The sequence below is a fragment of the Apis cerana genome, linkage group LG8 (genome assembly GCF_029169275.1).
Source record: "Apis cerana isolate GH-2021 linkage group LG8, AcerK_1.0, whole genome shotgun sequence".
Classification (NCBI taxonomy): Eukaryota; Metazoa; Arthropoda; class Insecta; order Hymenoptera; family Apidae; genus Apis; species Apis cerana.
Window position 1 is genome coordinate 7,167,773 of NC_083859.1, and position 21,653 is coordinate 7,189,425.

Consider the following 21,653-nt stretch of genomic DNA (forward strand, 5'->3'; position numbering starts at 1 on the left):
AAATGCATAGAAAACAATGTTAAAAATCTTAAGGCTCAATATATTTTTCATTTAGCTCATATGAATAAAAACTTTTTTTAATGAAATATAATACATAATACATAAATTCTTATCAAAAATTAAATATTACTTTAAAAAAATTTCTTTTAATGGATATCAAAATTTAAAAATCTATTTCTATTATAATAAAGTTATGCACATTATAATTTAATATAATGTGCGTAACTTTAAGAAAACGGACTAAATATTATAAAATTATAAAAAAGATTAGAAAATTATATATAGTAATTGTAATACATCACAGAGATTTTGTCGACAGTGACTTGTTGGCGTACGGTATTAGGTTAGGTTCCTCGTAACCTACCTCGTCTCTCTTGTTACGCCTACTATTATACTGTTATTGTTGAAAACTCCATATTAATAAGAAATAAATATATTGTCTCAAAATAATCATTCTTATTATGAGAATTTGGTGAGATTCTCTTAATCTTATCAATTCCTAAACATCAATCTACAATCTCTTAATTCTTTTATTATAATATTAAATTAATTTATAAAAAAAAAATATACAAATATATAATGTAATTATATTTATAATTTATCACATTTTATTTTTAATAATATTTTTAATTTATCAAATAATTTATTCATAATTAATTTATTGTATATTTCGTGAAATTGATAATAATATAATTTGCAAATATATACACATAACCTAATATATTTAAAACATTAAACGATTCTTAAGTAACAAAATGCCAGCCAAAAAAAAATTACCGGACGTATTGGATCAAAGGTGCGTAAATGGTCTTAAAAGTAGAAACCGAAGTGAGTAGCTAAATGCTCGATCATCAAAGTAAAATAAGTGCAAGTCATTCACGTCATCTACGATCACATCACAATCACGAGTATTAATTCACGGTCGAACTTTCGCTTGTGTTTGTTTCGTATATAGTTCCGTGTAGCACTCAATGCTTAGACAATCTAGACATTACTTTCTTATTACCTTATTATCTTGGCAAGACTGAACGATTGTAGTTAGCGATTATAGTGACACATAAATATTATTGTTAATTTTTTTCCAAACAATTTCTTTGCACCGTTTCTTCACTGTTCGCCGTTTGAATTTTCGCTATTCACACATGTTAAAAATTAATGTATGAATTATGAAAATAGATACTATAATGCACATTTTTCATTGAGAAGCCATAGAAAGCAATAGAAAATAAGTTGTTCTTATCAGTTGTTAAACAATGTGTTAAAATAAGTATACAACAAATATTAAAAGCTGTGTGCATGATTATTGATATATTGATGCTCATTTTGGACAAAGATATAATTGTCAATACAAGATTTCAACACGTGCGAATGATAATTTGGTGGAAGTAGTATCAACATTGTAATAGTTAATATTCGTCATTCATCTCATACCTGCGTCATCAAGTATTGTTATTAAATTATCCGATAAATAGCATTTTCAAATTATGATTATTTAGCTACATTTCTTTTCTCCTTATTAATTTTATTTTATATCGAGAATATTATCAGAATTGTTAATTTTTTTCGTAATTTATAATTCTTTCTTCGTACCAAAGATTTTTCGATCTTTTCAGTAAGTATAACTTTATTTTGTTTATAATATTTGTTTATAATACTAATATTTTGTTTATAATTTATGAATTTATATAAAATTTATATTTATCTTTTGTTGATGAATTTAATTCTTTCATAGGTTATTTTAATGGATGAAGAAGACTGTTATATGAAAAAAGAAGCTCAAGGTAGCTTTCACTCCAAGAATCTTGGATCTAGTCCTTCATTCATGACAGAGAGTGAAGGTCTAGATTCTACAGAGAAACATGGTGATCTTGGAGACATGACTTTTTATATGGCTAATTATATTAAAGATGCTATGAAAATGATGTTCATTATGCGTAGTCATCATATGCTCACTGATGTTATATTAGAAGTGGAATCAGAATTGTTCTATGCACATAAAGTCATTTTAGCTGCTGCTAGTCCATACTTTAAGGTAATTCATTTTAAAAAGTATAAATATATAAATAAATATAAAATAATAAAACAAATAGAAAATTATATTAGATTATTATATATATTTTAGGCAATGTTTACTGGAGGTTTGAAAGAATCTGAAATGTCTAGGGTAAAACTTCAAGGTGTCAGTCCAACAACTATGGCACGCTTAATGTATTTCATGTATACTGGTCAAATAAGAGTTACAGAAATTACAGTATGCTCCCTTTTATCAGCAGCCACCATGTTTCAGGTATGCAAATATTTAAATATCATCTTAACAAAAAATAAAATATATATTATAATATTTATTTATTTGATATTATTTATCAAATAGGTTAGTAATGTCATAGATGCGTGTTGTGTATTTTTGGAAAGACAATTAGATCCCACAAATGCTATTGGAATTGCTAATTTTGCTGAACAGCATGGTTGTCAAAATTTATATCAGAAAGCGAATCAGTTTATTGTTCAACATTTTAGTCAAATATGTCAGGAAGAAGAGTTCCTACAATTATCTGCAATGCAATTGATTGCACTTGTGAGAAAAGATGAACTAAATGTACAAGAAGAGAGAGAAGTATACAATGCAGTTTTAAAATGGGTTAAATACAATGAAGAAGCTAGAGGACCAAAAATGGAGCATATATTGCATGCAGTGAGATGTCAATATCTCACTCCTAACTTTCTTAGAGAACAAATGAAAAATTGTGATGTTTTGAAAAAAGTACCTGCATGTAGAGAATATCTTGCACAAATTTTTAAAGATTTGACTCTTCATAAAAAACCAGTGGTGAAAGAAAGAACTCCTAATACTCGTAGAGTAATATATATAGCTGGTGGTTTTTTGAAACATTCTTTAGATCTTTTAGAAGGATATAATGTAGATGAAAAAACTTGGACTCAACATGCTAAATTAATTGTTCCGAGATCTGGATTAGGTGGAGCATTTTTAAAGGGTATGTTTTATGCTGTTGGTGGAAGAAATAATTCACCAGACAGTAGGTAAGTATTAATTCTCGTTCTCAAATATTAATTATATATATTTTTATTTATATAAAAATAGACAAAAAATTAAAGAATTTATAATAAATTTGCAGATATGATAGTGATTGGGTTGATAGATACAATCCACTCACAGATCAATGGAGAGCTTGCAGTCCAATGTCTGTTCCAAGAAATCGAGTAGGAGTAGCTGTGATGGATGGGCTGCTATATGCTGTAGGAGGTAGTGCAGGTGTAGAATATCATAATAGCGTTGAATGTTATGATCCAGAACATGATTCTTGGACTAATGTAAAACCAATGCATATCAAGAGGCTGGGAGTTGGAGTAGCTGTAGTTAATAGGTAAAATTTGAAAATTATTTAAGTATTTAAAACTTCATATTAAATTATGTTATATAAATTATTTTATATAAATTAAAATTATGACAGATTACTTTATGCCATTGGTGGATTTGATGGAACAAACCGATTAAATTCCGTAGAATGTTACCATCCTGAAAATGATGAATGGACAATGGTTTCATCTATGAAATGTAGTCGATCAGGAGCTGGAGTAGCCAATCTTGGACAATATATATACGTCGTGGGAGGATATGATGGAACTAGGCAATTAAATTCTGTAGAAAGATATGATACAGAGAGAGACATATGGGAACATGTTAGTAACGTCACTATTGCTCGTAGTGCACTTAGTGTTACTGTACTAGATGGAAAACTATATGCTATGGGTAAGAAAAATAGAAAAGTATTTTTACATAGCGAATTTTATTTATATTTAATATTAATTTTATTAAATAAATTTGCTTTGAATATTTTTAGGAGGATATGATGGTGAACATTTTTTAAATATAGTCGAAATTTACGATCCTGCAAAAGATATCTGGGAACAGGGAGTACCAATGACATCTGGAAGATCAGGTCATGCAAGTGCAGTATCATATCACCAATGTCCCATTCATTGCGACCATTTAGATCATAATATGCCTTTAGAAAAATGACCATCATGATATATGTAATTGTTAGGCATTAATTTACATATTGGTGTAAAATATTTAAATTCAGGAAATATATAAAAAAAGCAAAGAAAAAGTAATAGAAACAATTTTTAAAACTTTGAATGAATTACAGACTGATATAATTATATATTTTTGTGTTGTGGAATAAGCTCTTGAGATTGAACTTCATTAATATTTTATAACTTTTTTTCTGAAAAAACGAATAACTTCGTTTGATTAGAAGCAGCATATAATATGTCGTAAAATCATAAGGATCTTATTTATAAATATGCGCGATACATTATGTATATATATATATATTATTTTTAAAAGAAAATTTTTATAAAAATCTTCTTATTTGTGAAAAGCGCTGTATATTTGTAATGTATTATTAAAATAATATATTGATATATGCATACATTGATACATGCATGTGTACACACACACACACACACACACACACGTGTAAAATATCACAAGCAAATTGTGCATTTTTTATTTTATCAATTAATAAATATCAATCAATTGTGTCCTGTCTTTAATTAAAAACTATATATTAAGAAATATTTAATTATAATATATAATTTTTTGAAAGATTTAATTCAGAAAAATAAAAAATTTATAAATATATAAGATTCTATATAATTTTTTTTAATTAATATTTCATAAAATCTTAATAATTTTATAATCTTTACTTTCTAATAAAAAAAAATGTTCACTAATTAATATACAATATAAAATTATTTCTATTGCAATTATATTATAGTTTAAAAACAATTAATATTTTCAAATCTATATAGTCCACAAATTATTTATTATAGTAATTATTTCGAAAATGTATATGTATCAAAAATTGCTTCTATTAAAATGGACCATACTAATCGATATTTTCAAAAGCGGAGAAATGCGGATGGTTCAATCTTTAATATTAATTTTCATATTTTACAAACAACAATTATTATAATTCAACGACAATCAAAAATTCTTAAATAATTTTTTTATAAATTTTTATTTATAATATATTTTCACATATTTAAAATATAATATCTATTGATTGATTATAGTGATTTTTCGATAGTGAGGTTAAATAAAAATGTAATGATTAAAAAATTATTAATTCAATGATAAATGAGACAAAAAACAAAAAAAATGATAGATTCTTTAAACTTTATGATAATTAATCATGATATAACAAAAATTCGACGGAGTACTTAAAAATTAAGAAAGTATAACACAATGAAATCTGTGTATAAATTGTTTTTTCTGTGCCTTATCTTTATTGCACTCATCATATTACTTAATTTAACAAATTTCTCCAATAAAATTTATGATGCACGTATTAAAGAAACAGTTGTTTCTACTACTGTTAAAAAATTTCAAGCATCTTCTGTAACAAAAGTCACAATTTGTGTAGTGGTTTGTGGAGATAGAATAGATGAAGCATTGACTATGCTCAAATCTGCCTTAGTTTTTACACATAGATTTTTACAATTCATTATTCTGGCAGAAACCAACTTAATTCCTGTTTTTAATGAGAAGTTAGCAGAATGGAAACTTTTATCAAACAAAACTTTTGATTTTATTGTTAAATCTATTACATTCCCTAAGGGTAGTGATGCTGCAATGTGGAAAAAACTTTTCAAGCCTTGTGCAGCTCAACGATTATTTCTTCCAGTAAATATATGAAATATATTAATTAAAAATATTAATTAAGAAAATTAAGAAAAAATATTAATGTGTATTAATTTATATAATTTGTTTATTACAGTCAGTATTAAATAATATAGATGCAGTTCTCTATGTGGATACAGACACATTATTTTTGGCTCCACCAGAAAAAATTTGGGATGAATTCAAAAAAATGAATTCCAGTCAATTAGCAGCTCTAAGTCCAGAACATGAAGATCCTAATACAGGATGGTATAATAGATTTGCTAAACATCCTTATTATGGGAAGTTAGGTGTGAATTCTGGAGTAATGTTGATGAATCTCACAAGAATGAGAGAATTTAGATGGATAGAATATGTGATACCCATTCATAAGCAATATAAATTGAAGATAACTTGGGGAGACCAAGATATAATAAACATTATATTCCATTATCATCCTGAAAAACTATATGTCTATTCTTGTAGATATAATTACAGACCTGATCATTGTATGTACATGCCTGTTTGTATAAAGGCAGAAAAAGAAGGTGCTTTGGTTTTACATGGTTCCAGAAGTACTTTTCATTCTGAAAAACAGCCTCCTTTCAAAGCAATTTACAGAGCCATGCAAGAATATCAATTAGGTACAGATACCTATGATTATTTATTAGTGCCAATGAGAAATTATTTAGCTTTGGAGCATAAGTCTAACTGTGGTAAAGTGTGGAAAGCATTTATTATTCAGCCTGAATTGCACTTAGGACAATAATAATATTTAAATGTTTTTTTAACATATAAAAAATAATCAATAGATCAATCTTTTGATCAATCATTAAAATAATTCATGTTTGATACACAATATAAACAATTTTATGCATATTATCCATACTACACAAAGTGAATATGTTCCATAATATATTCTGATTTTATTGACAAATGTGCTGTGATTATTACTGTTTAATGTAAAAAGAAAAAATCATGTTATTAGCTAACATTGTTTTGATAATACTCTTTGAACATAGCTTTAGATAACATTTAAAAAATTTTTTTGTACATTTAAAATTCGATAGATTACTTTTATAGTATTAAGCAAAAGATATATTCATAAACTATTTAAAAAATTTTTTACAAATGTATTGTCACGTTTTTTTATATCTAACTATAACTGTAATTATTTTGTTATTTTGAAATACATATATATATATATATATATATATATATATATATATATATATATATATATATGTTTTTGTGATACTTTTCTTATATGAAATAAAAAAAAAACCATTCGAATTTAAAATACTGTTACTGTTTTTCCTATTGAATGAATTATAATAATATAATATATAATAATAATGTGCTATAGTAATTTGTCTTTACTTGAAAGAGAGGGGGAGTTATTATATCGAAGATTCTGAATAAGGGAACCATAGTACGTTGGTACGTTCCTGTGAGTCATGATCATTCGTGCGAAATTGTGTTACCAAATATTCCAATATTTTCTCTTGAAAATCCTATCATAATTAAATAATTTAACTTACTTGGAAGATCCCAATGAGAGACCAACCACAAAAAACTTTAACTAAAAAAGAAAAGAAATGAAATCCACAATTCACGATCCACAATGAAACACAACGATCGCGTGGCCAGTGAATTACTGTTCTGATAACGATCAAACGGATGGTAATAAAAGCGATAAAAACGAAATCCATTAGTACAAATTTAATTAAAAAATACTATTTGTCAGATATGAAAGACGTTTTTTTTTTATGTTAATTTGCATCTTACTCGTACGATAACATTGTTTTCTACTCCATACAGAGCAAAGGTAAGAGATTTTGCGATTACATGAAGAATATTTATCTTTGACTTTTCATACGTGAAAAAATATATTTGAATATGTTAATTCTTATAGATAAAATAATCAATTAAACAAATAAAAGTAGAATATAATAATTAATAATTGTGATAGTTGTAACGCAAGTCAACAATTCAATATCAATTTCTAATAGGTTTCTTCTGTAGATTAGTTTTATTATATTATTGCATTTTTATTTTTGATATTTATATTTTAAGTATTTTAGATTTATTTTAGAAGTATTTTAAATTTAAATTTAATATTAAATTGAAAAATTTAAAAATAATTTTTTAATTGATTTTTTGATTCTGAATAGTCGAATTCTTTTTGACATGATTGTTACAATCGTACATATAAAGATCATATCATCGAGTTATAAAATTCTGGGTTATTTAAATATTTTTTAAAATATTGTTCTCATTATTATTGATATTAATTAATGATTTCATTGAACTATTATTTTTAAAAAACTTTCATACGTTACAAACAAATTAATTTTTTTTAATTAATTTATCTATTAATCTTATCTTATTTTTATCTATTTTTTATCTCTATATCAATAATGTAATCTAATATATATATTAATAGAAAAGACTAATAGTATTATTTGTTTGTAATAATATGAAAGATTTTGTAATAAAAAAAAAAATAAAATAAAAAAAAATCAATATTAAAAAAAAGGAGCATAAATAAAAAAATATTAAAAATAAAAAATAATTAATAAAATAAAATAATTAAAATTTTAAAATATTTTAAAAAATACAAAATTTCTAAGCTTTATATATTAATTCGAATTAAATTCTATAAATAAAAAAAATTATATACAAAATATTTAAATACTGCAAAAAAATTTTAAATTTATTATTCATTATTTATACTTAAATTCTAAAAGAAAAATTTTTAATAAATTGAACTTAATCACGTTCTATTCCGCAGAAATAGTCATGCCGTTGTTCAAATCACGTGCTGCTCCTTCCACACCAGAGAAAGAAAAAATTTTGAATAATGAAACTCATTACTATAATGATCGCAATCAATCGAATGGAAACAAAAATGATCAAGAAAGTTCTCAAGGAATTTTTGATCAGCAACAGAATAGTAACCAAGAGCAAAGACGATCTTCTAAAATTTCTAATCCTCTACCTGTATTTCATTGTCAATTAGCACATGGGAGTCCAACAGGATTGATATCGGGATTCAATAATGTACGAGAACTTTATCAAAAAATAGCGGAATATTATGATATACCAATCGAAGAAGTAAGTCTTTTTATGATTTAGATCTATCTCTTTCTTTTTACATTAATTGTTTGATGGAAACAATTTATCTAGTATTTGAATATGTATAATAGCTTTTAATGTATAGTAGTTGTAATTAATTTTATAAAATTTTTTTATAATTTTCTATATAAGAATAAATACAATTTTTTAATACATATAATTATTATAGTTTATATAATTATTATATAATTATTATAGTTGCAATTTATAAAAATAGAAAAAATAGAATATCAATATATATTCAAAATTATATTAAAAAAATAATTTTTTTTACGATTTATTTACTTTTATAATAATGTTTTTTTTGTCGCATAGGAAGAATATCCCGGATACAGGAAATATCGGTTCCGGGCTATGGGCTCCGGCCGATTTAGCGAATAGAGTTAAATGTAGCTTTCCGTATAATAGATCGTAAAAAACAATATTAATATCTACTTATCAAATTACAGTATATATTTTTATCTATTAGTAAATAATTTAAATCAGAAATAATATTGAATTAATTTTCATAATATTATTTAAAAACTTTTATGAAAATTAATTTGTAATTGTAATTGTAATTATATTATATTCTAATTGGATGAATTTTTAAACGTGATGTAAAAATTTAATAAAAAACAAAAAAAAACCACAGAATATAATAGGTAAAATTAGAATAAATATTTAAATAAATATTAAAAATAATAATTATTTTTAATAATTATCTTTTTGATATTTTGATTTTTTCTTGTTATTAGATATAATAAAAAAACTGAATATGATAAAAGAAATATTATAATGATTGGGAAGTTTATTTCGATGATCTTCAATTACAAATTAACTAATATTTCAATTTTTAATTATAGCTTCAATTTAAAAGAAAAATAAATTATGATATAAAAATCTCAAAAAACAATTTTTTATTATTTTAGATACTTTTTTGTACTCTGAATACTCATAAAATTGATATGAATAAATTGCTGGGAAATCAAATAGAAATAGGAGATTTTATATTTGCACATAAGAAAGGTAATCGCGAACTTTATAATTTATTTAACATTATTTTGAATATTATTTGGTTTTTTTAATTTTTAATTTTTATTAATTATTCATTTTTATCAGGAACACCTAAAGAAATAGAATTAACCAAAACGAACGATTCTTTTGGATTAACAATAACCGATAATGGTGCAGGATATGCTTTCATAAAACGTATCAAAGAAGATTCGGTGATCGATAGGATAAAAGTAATTCAGGTTGGAGATCATCTTGAAAAAATTAATTCTATCAGCCTAATTGGCAAACGTCATTTAGAGGTAGCAAAAATGTTAAAAGAAATTCCTAAGGGAGACACATTTACTTTAAGAATTGTGGAACCATTGAAAAATGGATTTGCCAATATTGGTCCACGGGGAGATATGAAAAAAGGAAAGAAATCCGGTTATGGAACTGGAAAAGAAACTCTTAGATTCAAAGCTGATGGAAATGCGCAAATTATAGAAAAAGTAATTTTTTAATTTATTTTCTACTTTATTAATTATCCATTATTAAAAAATATTATTTATAGCATAAATATTTATAAAAAATTATTCTTTTTCTTTTTTATTCTTAACTAATAGATGGATGATGCTGCTACTATCGGTATAGAAAAAATTAACGTGATATTGGAAAGTTTTATGGGTATTTATGACACAGAATTAGGTATACAATACATATTATCATTTAAACTGTATTTTAAAAATACAATATTTCTTTTTGCAAAATTCAATATTTAAAAATATTTTTTATATTTTTGAATAATATTCATCGAATTTATTTATGTAAATAGCTACACAAATTTGGGAACTCGCAAAAGACAAATGCAATACTATAGAATTTGCGGAAGCAATCGATAATTCAGATTTAGAAGATTTTGGATTTAATGATGATTTCGTTATCGAATTATGGGGTGCTGTGACTGATGCCAGAGCTGGAAGACATCGATGATATTAAAATTTATATTAAGAAGTTATATCAAGATTATATAAATGAAATCAAACAAATATGAACTATTATCATGAGCTTATTTATATTTTAGAAATATAATATATAATGAAACTGTAAATTATTTATAAAAGCTAGCATTTAGATTTGTACAATTTATATTATATATTATATATAAATTTATACATTTATATAATTTATATAATTATATATGTAAGAATTAAATAAAATAAAAAATAAATATATTTGTACAAATTAAATAACATATTTCTGAAATAATACGTAGATAATATAATATAACTAAAATGAAAAATAATTAACTATTCATTATTCTTTCAAATGATTAAATCTTTATTATTTTTATAAATATAAATTATATTATAATTAATATAATTAACGAATCAAATAAATTATATTTAAATGCATATATTAATTTTTATTTTAATTTTTTTGAATATAGAATCGGTCAAAATAAAAAAATTTTATTTTATATTCTCGGTTCGGTTTTTAAGTTCAAAATTACTTCTCTTTCGGTTATATTATAATTTTAGAAATATTTTATGAAAAAAAGATAAAATTTGAATGAAGCTTATGGTGTTACATATCGTGATTTATTTTATCATTTTATCGAGATTATTATTTTATTATTATGATTTTTACAATCTTTTAATATTCATTTTATATTTATTTTATTACAAAAACAGAAAAAAAATAGAATGGATTAATTAAAAATGAATTATTTTAAAATTTATTTTATGAAATGATACAAAGATAAGTAAAAATTTAGCAAAAAAAGAAATTTTTAATGGAGTGATAATTGTGCAAATTACAATTGTGTTTCACTTAGAAGAATTTCATAACTTAATATTTTCTCTTATATAATCTCGGTATAATTTTTTCTTATGTAAACTGATAATTAATAACTGATATTTTAAAAAATTATTATCTATATTATATATATATATATATATATTTGATAGTTTAGTATACTGCTAGTTTAGTAAGCTAGTACACTTAAATGCGCCGCAAAATTTTATATAAAATCTGAGAATTTTATATATGAAAAATGGTTTTTGCCATAACTAGAGCTTGTTGTTTATTTTTCCGTACTAACATAGGATTTAAAAGTAATTATAAAAATTATAAACTCTTAAAAGTAAGTAATATTGATATAAAAATTAAATAACCTATATACCTTTTTTAAATAATTTATATTGTTTTATATTTAGATTAATTATATTTAACATTATATATATTTTGAAATTTGAATATATTTTGTTTATAATTTTATTAGTTTTAAAATGGATAATTTATTTATGAATAAATTTAGATTTAGATTATTATATCTATTATATTACCTCTTCCATTTAAATTAAATAAATAAATATTTCTTTCATCAGATCTGTTCAGTAAATTTCTCCATAAAAACTGATATCTCTCCTCTAGAAGAAGAGATCCCAAAATTAATACCTCCAGTTGGAGATGGAAAAATATTTGAAACTGTAGAAGATGCTATATCGGATATGCCAGATGGTGCTAAACTTCTAATTGGTGGATTTGGACTTTGTGGAATTCCTGAAAATTTAATTTCAGCTGTGTTAAAACGAGGTTCTAAAGATTTAACTGTTATTTCAAATAATGCAGGAATTGAAGATTTTGGATTAGGTATACTACTAAAAGAATGTAGAATTAAAAGAATGATTTCTTCTTATGTTGGTGATAATCCTGAATTTGAAAAGCAATATCTTACTGGTAAATTAGAAGTTGAATTAACTCCACAAGTAAATATTAATGATAAAAATTTTTTATTAAATTATATATAGAAAATTTTATATTACATTTTTAAAATTTAGGGTACACTAGCAGAACGTATTCGAGCAGGAGGAGCTGGAATTCCAGCTTTTTATACTCCTACAGCATATGGAACAATAGTACAAGAGGGTAATGTTATTATAAAGTATGATGAAAATGGAAATGCAGAAATATCTGGAGAACCAAAAAATATAGCACAGTTCAATGGCAGAAATTATGTCTTAGAAACTGCTATTACTGGAGATTTTGCTCTTGTGAAAGCTTGGAAAGCAGACAAAGCTGGCAATTTAATCTTTAGAAAATCAGCTAGAAATTTTAATCCAGTAATGTGTAAAGCAGCTAAAATTGCTATTGCTGAAGTAGAAGAAATTGTAGAAATTGGACAATTGGATCCTGATCAGATTCATTTGCCTGGAATTTATGTAGATAGGATTGTCAAAGGTCTTTCATATGAGAAACGCATAGAGGTTTCTATATTTTTATTAAAATTGTTTATTTAATTATTTAAATTATTCTAAATGTTATTAAAAATTTTTGTTTTTTTTTTTCAATTAGAAACGATTCACGAAACAAAATATAAAACCTAAAAAAGTAACACCAGCAAGTAAAGCAAGGGACAGAATTATTAGACGAGCTGCATTAGAATTTAAAGATGGAATGTATGGTAAGAAAGAATTTATTTTATTTTTAATTAAAATAATTAAATTATTCTAAATATATTTTTATAGCAAATTTGGGAATTGGTATACCTATGCTGGCTTGTAATTATATTCCTAAGAATGTAAAAATAACTTTGCAATCCGAAAATGGTATTCTTGGTGTGGGACCATTTCCAAATGAGTCAGAAGTTGATCCAGATTTAATAAATGCTGGAAAAGAAACAGTTACAATTTTTCCAGGAGCTTCTTTTTTTAGCAGTGATGAAAGCTTTGCAATGATTAGAGGGTATATATCCAAAAATTTATATATACAATTATATGTACAAATAATATATACAATCTGAACATTAAATTATTATTTTCTTATTTTCATAAGAAAAAAACTATGAATTTTAATTTTTTTAGAGGTCACATTGATTTAACAATACTTGGTGCTATGCAAGTGTCAGAGAATGGAGATCTGGCTAATTGGATGATTCCAGGTACTATGGTAAAGGGAATGGGTGGAGCAATGGATTTGGTTTCTGCAGCAAGCACAAAAGTAATAGTCACTATGGAACATAAAGCTAGAGATGGGAGTCCAAAAATTTTAAAAAATTGTACTTTGCCTGTTACAGGTAATATCAATATAAAATGAACATATAAAAATACATACACATATATAAAGATCATATCTTAAAATATTTTGAAAGAAAAAAATATTCACTCATATTGATTTTAGGTCAACAATGTGTCGACCTAATAATTACAGACATGGCAGTATTTGAAGTGGTTCAAGGAGAAGGATTGAGATTAATTGAAATTGCACCTAATATTGATATTAGTGATATTGTTAGTTCTACTGGTTGTGAATTTTCAGTAGTTGATGATCTTAAAGAAATGAGACAAGTGAATTTAGATGACTGTCAATAAATATACATTCTTATATTCTTTTAAATATAAAAAATAAATATCAAAAATTTATTTTTAAGAAAGGGAAATATTGATATCGGGAAAGTAATAATTAAACTATTATCTTTAAATTATAAAATTACAGAATTATCTTTTATCTCTAAGAACTGTAAAGTTTTAAAAATTGTAAATTTAATATAAATACTTTATTTTATGCAATACATATAATAGTTAGGATTTAATAAAGGTAATATATTTTTTGTAATATATCTTTTAAGATTAAAAAAATAATAAATTCTAAAAAGGTCAAATACTTTTCTTATATTTTTAGCATTTTAAAATTTTCAAAAATTACTCTCTGAATTTGGCTTTTATTCTTGCTGGAAGTGGTAATAAATACAAAACACTATTTAATATACTTAATCCAACAGCAAAAGCCAATGAAATTAATAAATTTAAGTCAACATTTAATACTTCTGAAATATTTTCACCTTCACGTGTAAAACGTTCTATTAAATAAGATCTTCCATCTGGATATCTACATAGTTCTGGTATTCCTGGGCATGTAAAACTCTCATTATAATGTAAATTTAAAAATATGGGCATATCAATTGCTAATTGATTTAGAGCCAATGATGCATATCTAGCAGGTAATGTGGTGGAAATTGCAGCAAGCCAATAAGGCAAGCCTTTCAGACTTCTGATGGTGCCTGATGAAACTATCAAAGATACTAATGTCATGTATAAAACTATTATTCCACCTGTAAAAGGTTTGCCAATAATCATAAGCACAGCTACAGTTATTTGTTCTGCTGCTACATAGCTAGCCCATAAAACACCACAGGCATAAGCCCAAGTGGATAAATCTAGCTCTAAAATAGGTACGAGAATACCAATAGTAATCATAGTGGATACAAAACTCAATGGCAAACTCAATAATGCATATGCAGTTAAGAACATAGCTCCACCATATAGACCTTCTCTTTTTTCTTGATAATATCTGGCTCGATATCCTGGAACTTTATAAACAAAATAAATTTTATAATATTAAATAATCTCTTGAATTGAATAAAAAAAAAGATTAATTAACACTTACAGAGAAGAGTTGTGCATGCTATTCCAACAACATAGAACAATGTTACTACATTAAAAACTAAACCACCTGTTTGTAGAAATATTCTGGATTGTACAGGAGTCGAATGTGAATATAAAATGCTCATTAAGGCTATAGAGAATGGTAGCAATAATAATCTAGCAGCAAAATGCCCCAAACCACATTTATTGAAAGCAAATGTTGCTGCCATACCTCTCCTAAAATATGAAAAAAAATATTAATACTAATTATTTTAGAAAAAGTATTTACTATAATATTACATTTATAAAAACATACAAATAAAGAGCAAATAGAGTAGAGAAACATCCCGGTTTAATCCCTCGTCCTAAACCTTTGTGCATAATTCCTAAAGGCGTATCTTTGACATTGGATGGAACTTGGGGTGCTTCTTTCATATAAATAACACCTTCAGCTTTAAATTTTTCAACTAGAACAGATATCTGTTGATTAGACTCTAAAAAACGATCTCTAGAGCGGCGATCGACAGTTGATAGACACACTAAAATTATAAATATTACTATTTAATAGGATTTAGAATTATTTATTTTTATTATTTATTTTTTAAATAAATACTTACAATAATACATTAAAGGATTTTCAAGTTCAGGACATGGAAAACCAATATAAGTAAAATAATCTAACATACTCCGAGTTGGCCCTGAATAAACTACTGCTCCTAAACATAAAAGAGTCACTCGACTAACGAATGGTAGTACATCTGATCTAGGAGTTTCCATCGTTAGAACAACAATGGATCCCCTTCTAGTTGCATAAGACCAAAGCATAGAAACGATTAAATATGTGTTCAAAGGATCGGTATCCCATGTAGGTTCATCCAAAAGTAACAATGTAGGATCTTTAGCTAATTGCACTCCCAACATCAGTCTTCTGTATTCCGGCTTTGTTAAATCATTTACTGATCTATTTGCGACTTGAGATAAAGCCAGATCAGCTAAAGTTTGTCGAAGCCTTGCTTCTCTATTGTTTAAATTAGCAAGCCATGTAGCATATATCAATGTCTGTCGAACTGTTAGACTAGGTAATAAATGACATCTATGAGCAACGTATCCACCATGTCGTCTGAATAATTCTGGAGTTAATAAGTTATTATTTAAGGTGACTCTACCCCTAGTTTCTCCCTCTGCTCTTCCGGCTAAAAAACAAAAAACTTCTAAATGATTTTTGATCTAATTAAAAAAATTTGTAATTGAATCATTATCTTACCGATTACATCGAGTAGAGCTCTTTTTCCAGATCCTTTTGAACCCAAAATTGCTAATACCTCACCACCATGAACTCGAGCGGATACATCTCTTAACACTGCAGTCGGTTCTGACTTGTTTAAACAACTTCCTTCAATAACTACAGTAGTGGAATGAAATACATTTGAAATATCTAAAGTACAGTCCGATGGGATCATTCTGAATCTATTTGAATTACTTCATAACGATCCTTTGAAAAAAATAAATTTATATTTAATATAGAATTTATTAAATTTATATTTAATATAGAATAAATTACAATAAGTTTTAAAGATAATTGTATTAAAATGAAGAAATAATAATTTTTCCAATGATAATATTTGAATACAAGGATTGTATTTAGAAACACAAGTAAAACAGACAAAACGCTGTAAAGTCTAGCACTGTGATTAGAGAAGTGAACATTGCAAGTAAAACGTAGCCAGTAATAACGATACCTGGCTGGGAGTTGGCTTCATGAGGTGAATGTCTCCTTTGAGAAGAGTTTGGTGGGAGGAAGGTAGTATCAGTAGTAATTCAAGAATGTATTCATTAATTTCAGTTCCCAATCCTTTCTTCAGCCTTCTCATAATGCATGAAAGAAAAAGGACCTTTTAAATAACTCTCCTTTCAATTATTTATCTCTATTATCTTTTAAAAATATTTATAATTTTATATACAATATTTTTCATGCTTCAAATAAAGTTTATATATGTTTTCAATTATAATAAATTATTTTTAAATGTTTATTGAATATCAAAGACAATAAAATAGAATTAAAAATTCATTAGAAAAGAAAAATAATTGTCAATCAATTTGGAAATTCATATAATTGAAACTCAGGGCCCAGATATTCTGTAATTACGTCACTGCGAACTTGAAAGATCAACGAGGAAGGAAGGGAACGTAGAGAGGGGAATCCGTTGGAGGTTCGGAAAGCACGTCTGTCAAAAGGTAGCGTTTAGAAAAGGCTCTTCAACATTGAACATACCGATGCCATTGCGGTATCGCAATCGCGGATCGGGTGATGCATTCACGGGTCCTTTGTTGTGTGATTTTAAGTTGACGACTGTAGTGTTTGTCTTTAAAATTTTCATCTATAGAAAAATTTTCATCAAGAAGAAAAATAACAAAGAAGACCAGGAAGGAATCGGCGGAATGGAGAAACAGCATCACCTTGACTCGATCAGACTCGCTTGAAAGCTCATCCTGAATACCGGTGGTGAGTCATTCTCACAAAGATTCCCCAGGATGTATCAGATTTCGTGGTACGCGCAATTCCTGACATTCACGTTTTTCTTTTTTATATGTTTTGCTAAAAAAATAGATAAACAAATATAATTTTTTTTTCTTCTCTTGAATAAAAAAGTGTGATTCATGGATAATTGCAACATTTCTTACCTAAGTTCTTTAAAAAATGCTAGAGCAGTACCAGAATGTCTTAGATGATTTTCATGGATCTTTTGAAAAAGAACGAAAATATAAGAAATACGAATACATAATTCCACGGCTAGTCATGGTTCAATGACTGGAAACCTGATTTTGCATAACAAGAAAAATTCTTCTGATACAGGTGACACAGATGAAAGCAATAAGAGATTAAGAACTTTTCTTAAAAAAAATAAAAATAAAAATGTTAGTTATTAACAAATTTTTCAATAAATTAGTAGCTTATGAAATATTGAAACTCTTTTTAACGAAGAAAAGAAACTCAATGAACATAGTTAATATTCCGTAACCACACTTTTCTCTTGATGATTTTCATTTCACTGTCGATGCTTTCACTCGCTCGATAATAGTATTATAATTTGAATTAACTAAAAATTAATTTAATTAATCACTATATCACTAATCATCATATTTCTTTTTTTTTTGCAATTAATAGTTTTAATTGAATGATTGAAAAAATTGTGTGTTGTATATAATAGATAAGATCAATTTCAAAATGAAAGGATTTTATTGTTTTAATGATATTATGAGGATAAAAAAATACCTAAATTCCTTGAAGACAACGCTAATGTTTGGAGATTTCAATGAACGCATAAGACATGTTTCCTATACCTTCCCACGTGCCATAGACGGCTGTCTGATCAATTTGCAATGTTAATTAATTCTTTCTTGTCGCCGACAGGGGTACTTCCATAGAATATTGAAAAATCCGACAGCACTGACCTCAGTGCACGTCTCTATAAAACGATCTTTATTCTATTGTGTACCTCAATAACGGAATGAATACAAATAATTGAGCTCTTCAAGTAGAGTAAAAATAGAACATAAAATAAGAAAAGTTTAATTGTTTTTTGTTTACAAAAATATAAAAGCAAATAAAAAGTAGCAGTTAAATTCTTCGATTTTAATAATATTTTTATGTAATATTCATTTTTTATTTTATTTTATTATTTTTTTCTATTTTATTTTATTAGTGGAATATTTCTTTTTAATTTTTAAAATTCTCTTTGGACTAATAAAATAAAATTCTTTATAAATAATATTGTAATGTAAAATATTTTATGTTATAAAAAAAAAAAATAGATGCTTATACCAAATCAGCATAATGTACTTTCAATAGAAAATATGCTGGTACTCATTATCGTTTCTGATAATATTAATGCCAAGGTTTGTATTCTGATCAATGCATCAATTTGCTCAATAATTCAGTGAATTTTTCATATTTTCTTGTACGCGGTAGGCCATGGTTTATTAAAACACGTTCTTTATCACGTGTATACGAGATTGAAAGACATGTTCATAGAAATTAGTGCGTGGGATAGTCTCACAGTTAGCGGAAGAAATTTCGAAACCAGAAATTAAATTATCCAAGTCTACCAGATTTCTGAAAAACGCTCTAATTAAAGAAAGAACATATATGTCAATTTCATGTATTGTATATATTGAATATAATATCGAAACATATTTATGGATTAAAAATAAGATGAAAGAAATTAGTCTCAGAGATTATTATATATTTATTATAAAAAATAAATAAGAAATAAATTTTCTAAAAAAAAAAGAAATTGCTTCTATTAGTTAATAAATAATAAGAAAATAATTTATACTTCCTAATAAAATGATTTTTCTCTCAAGTTTCATTATGATAAATCCTATTTATATTTCATAATTCTCTAAATATAAAAACAAAAATAATGACAAGGACTAAAATCAATAATGCACTTCGCTAAAAAAAGAAAAAAGAAATAATATAAAAGAAGAATGTTATCGCCACATCAAGTTACATGTTCATGATAGTTAATCCATTTAAAGTGGTTGCTCTACTGGCACACAACTATTGCTTTTCATTATGAAAGCCTATATTCAGTGAATTGAAAAGTGAATTTACATACTGCTTAATATTTGATGAGAAAAATCATCGAACCATAAAATACATATTAATTATATATCTTCTACAAAGATAAATTATGCTTTTTTTCGAATCCAAGATATGTCGACACTTTTCAGAAAGTGTAACTAGAAATTTTTAGACGTTGAAGAAACGAGGATATAAGGAAGAAAAATGTATAGCGGCCAGTTTGATACAACTGTTGCAGAAACGGGATATGCAAATGAACAGTTAACTCGAATATAAGATAGTTATCTGATTCTAAAAAAAAGTTATGCATGATGTTACGTAAATCAAGAAAAAAATGTGATCGATGATCGAGATTTATTGGATCATAACATTAAACAAAGAGAAATCAATATGAACATGGAATCATGCAGAATTTCTAGTTAAATTCTCAATATGATGATAAAAGTAATAGTCAAATTCCTATCTCATATGTATGCAAACTAACTACTTTTTTGGAAGATGAAATTAAAATTATAAATGAGAAAAAAATTGTTCTATGAAATTATCAAAGATAAATAAAAAAATTTAAAAATTTTAACTTAAATAAAAATTTCTGATTACTTTATAGAATTCTACAGTTCAATGGAACATGATGGAACAAAGTTTGTTAGTTGCCTATCGAGAGTGATGATTAGTAATTGGAAATAACATAGAATCTTGACTATTTTCAATTGTACCGTTATACGATGATGAATAGAAATCTCAGCTGATGTTGAAAATGTATGGAATTTTATAAATAAAGAAAATCCATTAAATAATAATAGACTATTTTCATTTAATGGATTTTTCATTTAGATCATTAACAATTTTTATGTTATTTCAAATTCATCAAAGAAACTATTCATTTAATAAGTACTTGCAAGAAAAAGAAGGAAAAGAAATTGACTAAACATAGTGATTCACAGTAAAAGTCTAGAGAAACATCCTTTGTTTGAAGGAACTGCTGAAAGAATGCTTAGTTTCGCGCAAACATACAGCAAGTGAGTCAACATCTAACGGGAAGTCACTTGATAGATGAAAAAAGATGTTTCTATGATGACATCTGAGTAATGTTATTTGCATGGACCTGATATAAAAAGAATATTATCTCAGATGACTATTCTATTGTACTTATTAATTTTTTGAGATTAAGCTTTATAATTTAAAACAATTTTATCATTTTATGACTTTTAAGTAAATTTTGATGTCATTTATAAACGAATAATATGATTTACGAATAAATTTTTATAAAAATCGAAAGGATCAAGTTATAACAAGTAAAAAAATATTATTTTAAGAATTTCAATAATTTTATAATTATTCAAATTCAAAAATCTTATATATATATTCAAGTACATCATGAACTACACCGTTAAAAGGAATGTTGCTTAGCTTCTCTTGGCTACGTGTACCGCGCAATGAGCATAGAATGTGTAAGACTAAATAGCATTCTGTATAAACTTACCGGGATATGAAGCAAGGTACTCTTGCGAAATCGGTTTATTCGTTCCAAAGGTATTCAATGAACTTAATTTGCGATACATAGTAACGTTCTGAAGTTAAAAGCATCATTACTAAAAAAAAAGAAATTGAGGAAAAAAAATTAAATTATAAATTCTTAAGCACAATACTTTAAAAAGGTTTTAAAATCTTTTAATGAAAAAACTTATAAATTTCAAACTATTAAGATAATTTTTATAATTTTATTAATTGAGATATTGATGTTGATGTTTAACATTTTTTTTTTATAAAGTTATGATAAGAAATATTAAATAATCAAATAAGCAAAGAAAAAACTTCATGCATTATTTTAACAATAATGGAT

At 25.5% G+C, this 21,653-nt stretch overlaps 6 protein-coding genes across 11 annotated transcripts in view; 4 read left to right on the forward strand and 2 right to left on the reverse strand.

Annotated features, from left to right (window-relative positions):
- Positions 1-7,398, reverse strand: part of LOC108001689 (uncharacterized) — a 32,028-nt gene extending 24,630 nt beyond the window's left edge. The window contains exon 1 of the mRNA XM_062078503.1: positions 7,228-7,398. Within this exon, the coding sequence (XP_061934487.1) occupies positions 7,228-7,398 (171 nt within the window). The remainder of the gene's footprint in view (positions 1-7,227) is intronic.
- LOC108001690 (kelch-like ECH-associated protein 1B) lies at positions 660-4,130 on the forward strand. 2 transcript variants are annotated; one of them, XM_017062840.3, is made up of 7 exons: positions 660-796; positions 1,733-2,032; positions 2,123-2,287; positions 2,372-3,039; positions 3,135-3,383; positions 3,471-3,769; positions 3,861-4,130. In XM_017062840.3, the coding sequence occupies exons 2-7, from the start codon at positions 1,742-1,744 to the stop codon at positions 4,037-4,039; spliced, it is 1,851 nt and encodes a 616-aa protein (XP_016918329.1). In that variant the 5' UTR covers positions 660-796; positions 1,733-1,741; the 3' UTR covers positions 4,040-4,130. The 2 variants fall into 2 exon arrangements, with proteins under 2 accessions (XP_016918329.1, XP_016918326.1); XM_017062837.3 differs by lacking the exon at positions 660-796 and adding an exon at positions 1,474-1,612.
- On the forward strand, positions 4,816-7,469 carry LOC108001740 (glucoside xylosyltransferase 1). Its single transcript, XM_017062925.3, has 2 exons — positions 4,816-5,710; positions 5,805-7,469. The coding sequence occupies exons 1-2, from the start codon at positions 5,273-5,275 to the stop codon at positions 6,453-6,455; spliced, it is 1,089 nt and encodes a 362-aa protein (XP_016918414.2). The 5' UTR covers positions 4,816-5,272; the 3' UTR covers positions 6,456-7,469.
- Positions 7,372-11,046, forward strand: LOC108001739 (PDZ domain-containing protein GIPC3). The gene is made up of 6 exons (XM_017062924.3): positions 7,372-7,514; positions 8,481-8,803; positions 9,736-9,832; positions 9,926-10,308; positions 10,423-10,504; positions 10,632-11,046. Exons 2-6 carry the CDS (start codon positions 8,489-8,491, stop codon positions 10,787-10,789), a joined length of 1,035 nt encoding a protein of 344 aa, XP_016918413.1. The 5' UTR covers positions 7,372-7,514; positions 8,481-8,488; the 3' UTR covers positions 10,790-11,046.
- Positions 11,047-11,703: 657 nt separating this feature from the next.
- On the forward strand, positions 11,704-15,565 carry LOC108001729 (succinyl-CoA:3-ketoacid coenzyme A transferase 1, mitochondrial). 2 transcript variants are annotated; one of them, XR_009830910.1, is made up of 8 exons: positions 11,704-11,942; positions 12,187-12,567; positions 12,640-13,065; positions 13,154-13,262; positions 13,327-13,543; positions 13,663-13,874; positions 13,979-14,395; positions 14,480-15,565. XR_009830910.1 is itself a non-coding variant. In XM_017062910.2 (7 exons), exons 1-7 carry the CDS (start codon positions 11,853-11,855, stop codon positions 14,167-14,169), a joined length of 1,626 nt encoding a protein of 541 aa, XP_016918399.1. In that variant the 5' UTR covers positions 11,704-11,852; the 3' UTR covers positions 14,170-14,459. The 2 variants fall into 2 exon arrangements, 1 of the variants encoding a protein (XP_016918399.1); XM_017062910.2 differs by lacking the exon at positions 14,480-15,565 and having other exon boundaries at positions 13,979-14,459.
- On the reverse strand, positions 14,321-17,633 carry LOC108001728 (ATP-binding cassette sub-family G member 5). Of its 4 annotated transcripts, XM_017062907.3 has the most exons (7): positions 17,495-17,633; positions 16,962-17,085; positions 16,487-16,714; positions 15,840-16,415; positions 15,539-15,761; positions 15,245-15,459; positions 14,321-15,167 (listed from the first exon to the last, which is right to left on the reverse strand). In XM_017062907.3, exons 3-7 carry the CDS (start codon positions 16,680-16,682, stop codon positions 14,500-14,502), a joined length of 1,878 nt encoding a protein of 625 aa, XP_016918396.1. In that variant the 5' UTR covers positions 16,683-16,714; positions 16,962-17,085; positions 17,495-17,633; the 3' UTR covers positions 14,321-14,499. The 4 variants fall into 4 exon arrangements, with proteins under 4 accessions (XP_016918396.1, XP_016918395.1, XP_061934490.1 ...); XM_017062906.3 differs by lacking the exons at positions 16,962-17,085; positions 17,495-17,633 and adding an exon at positions 16,784-16,941; XM_062078506.1 differs by lacking the exons at positions 16,962-17,085; positions 17,495-17,633 and adding an exon at positions 16,887-16,904.
- Positions 17,634-21,653: the final 4,020 nt, after the last annotated feature.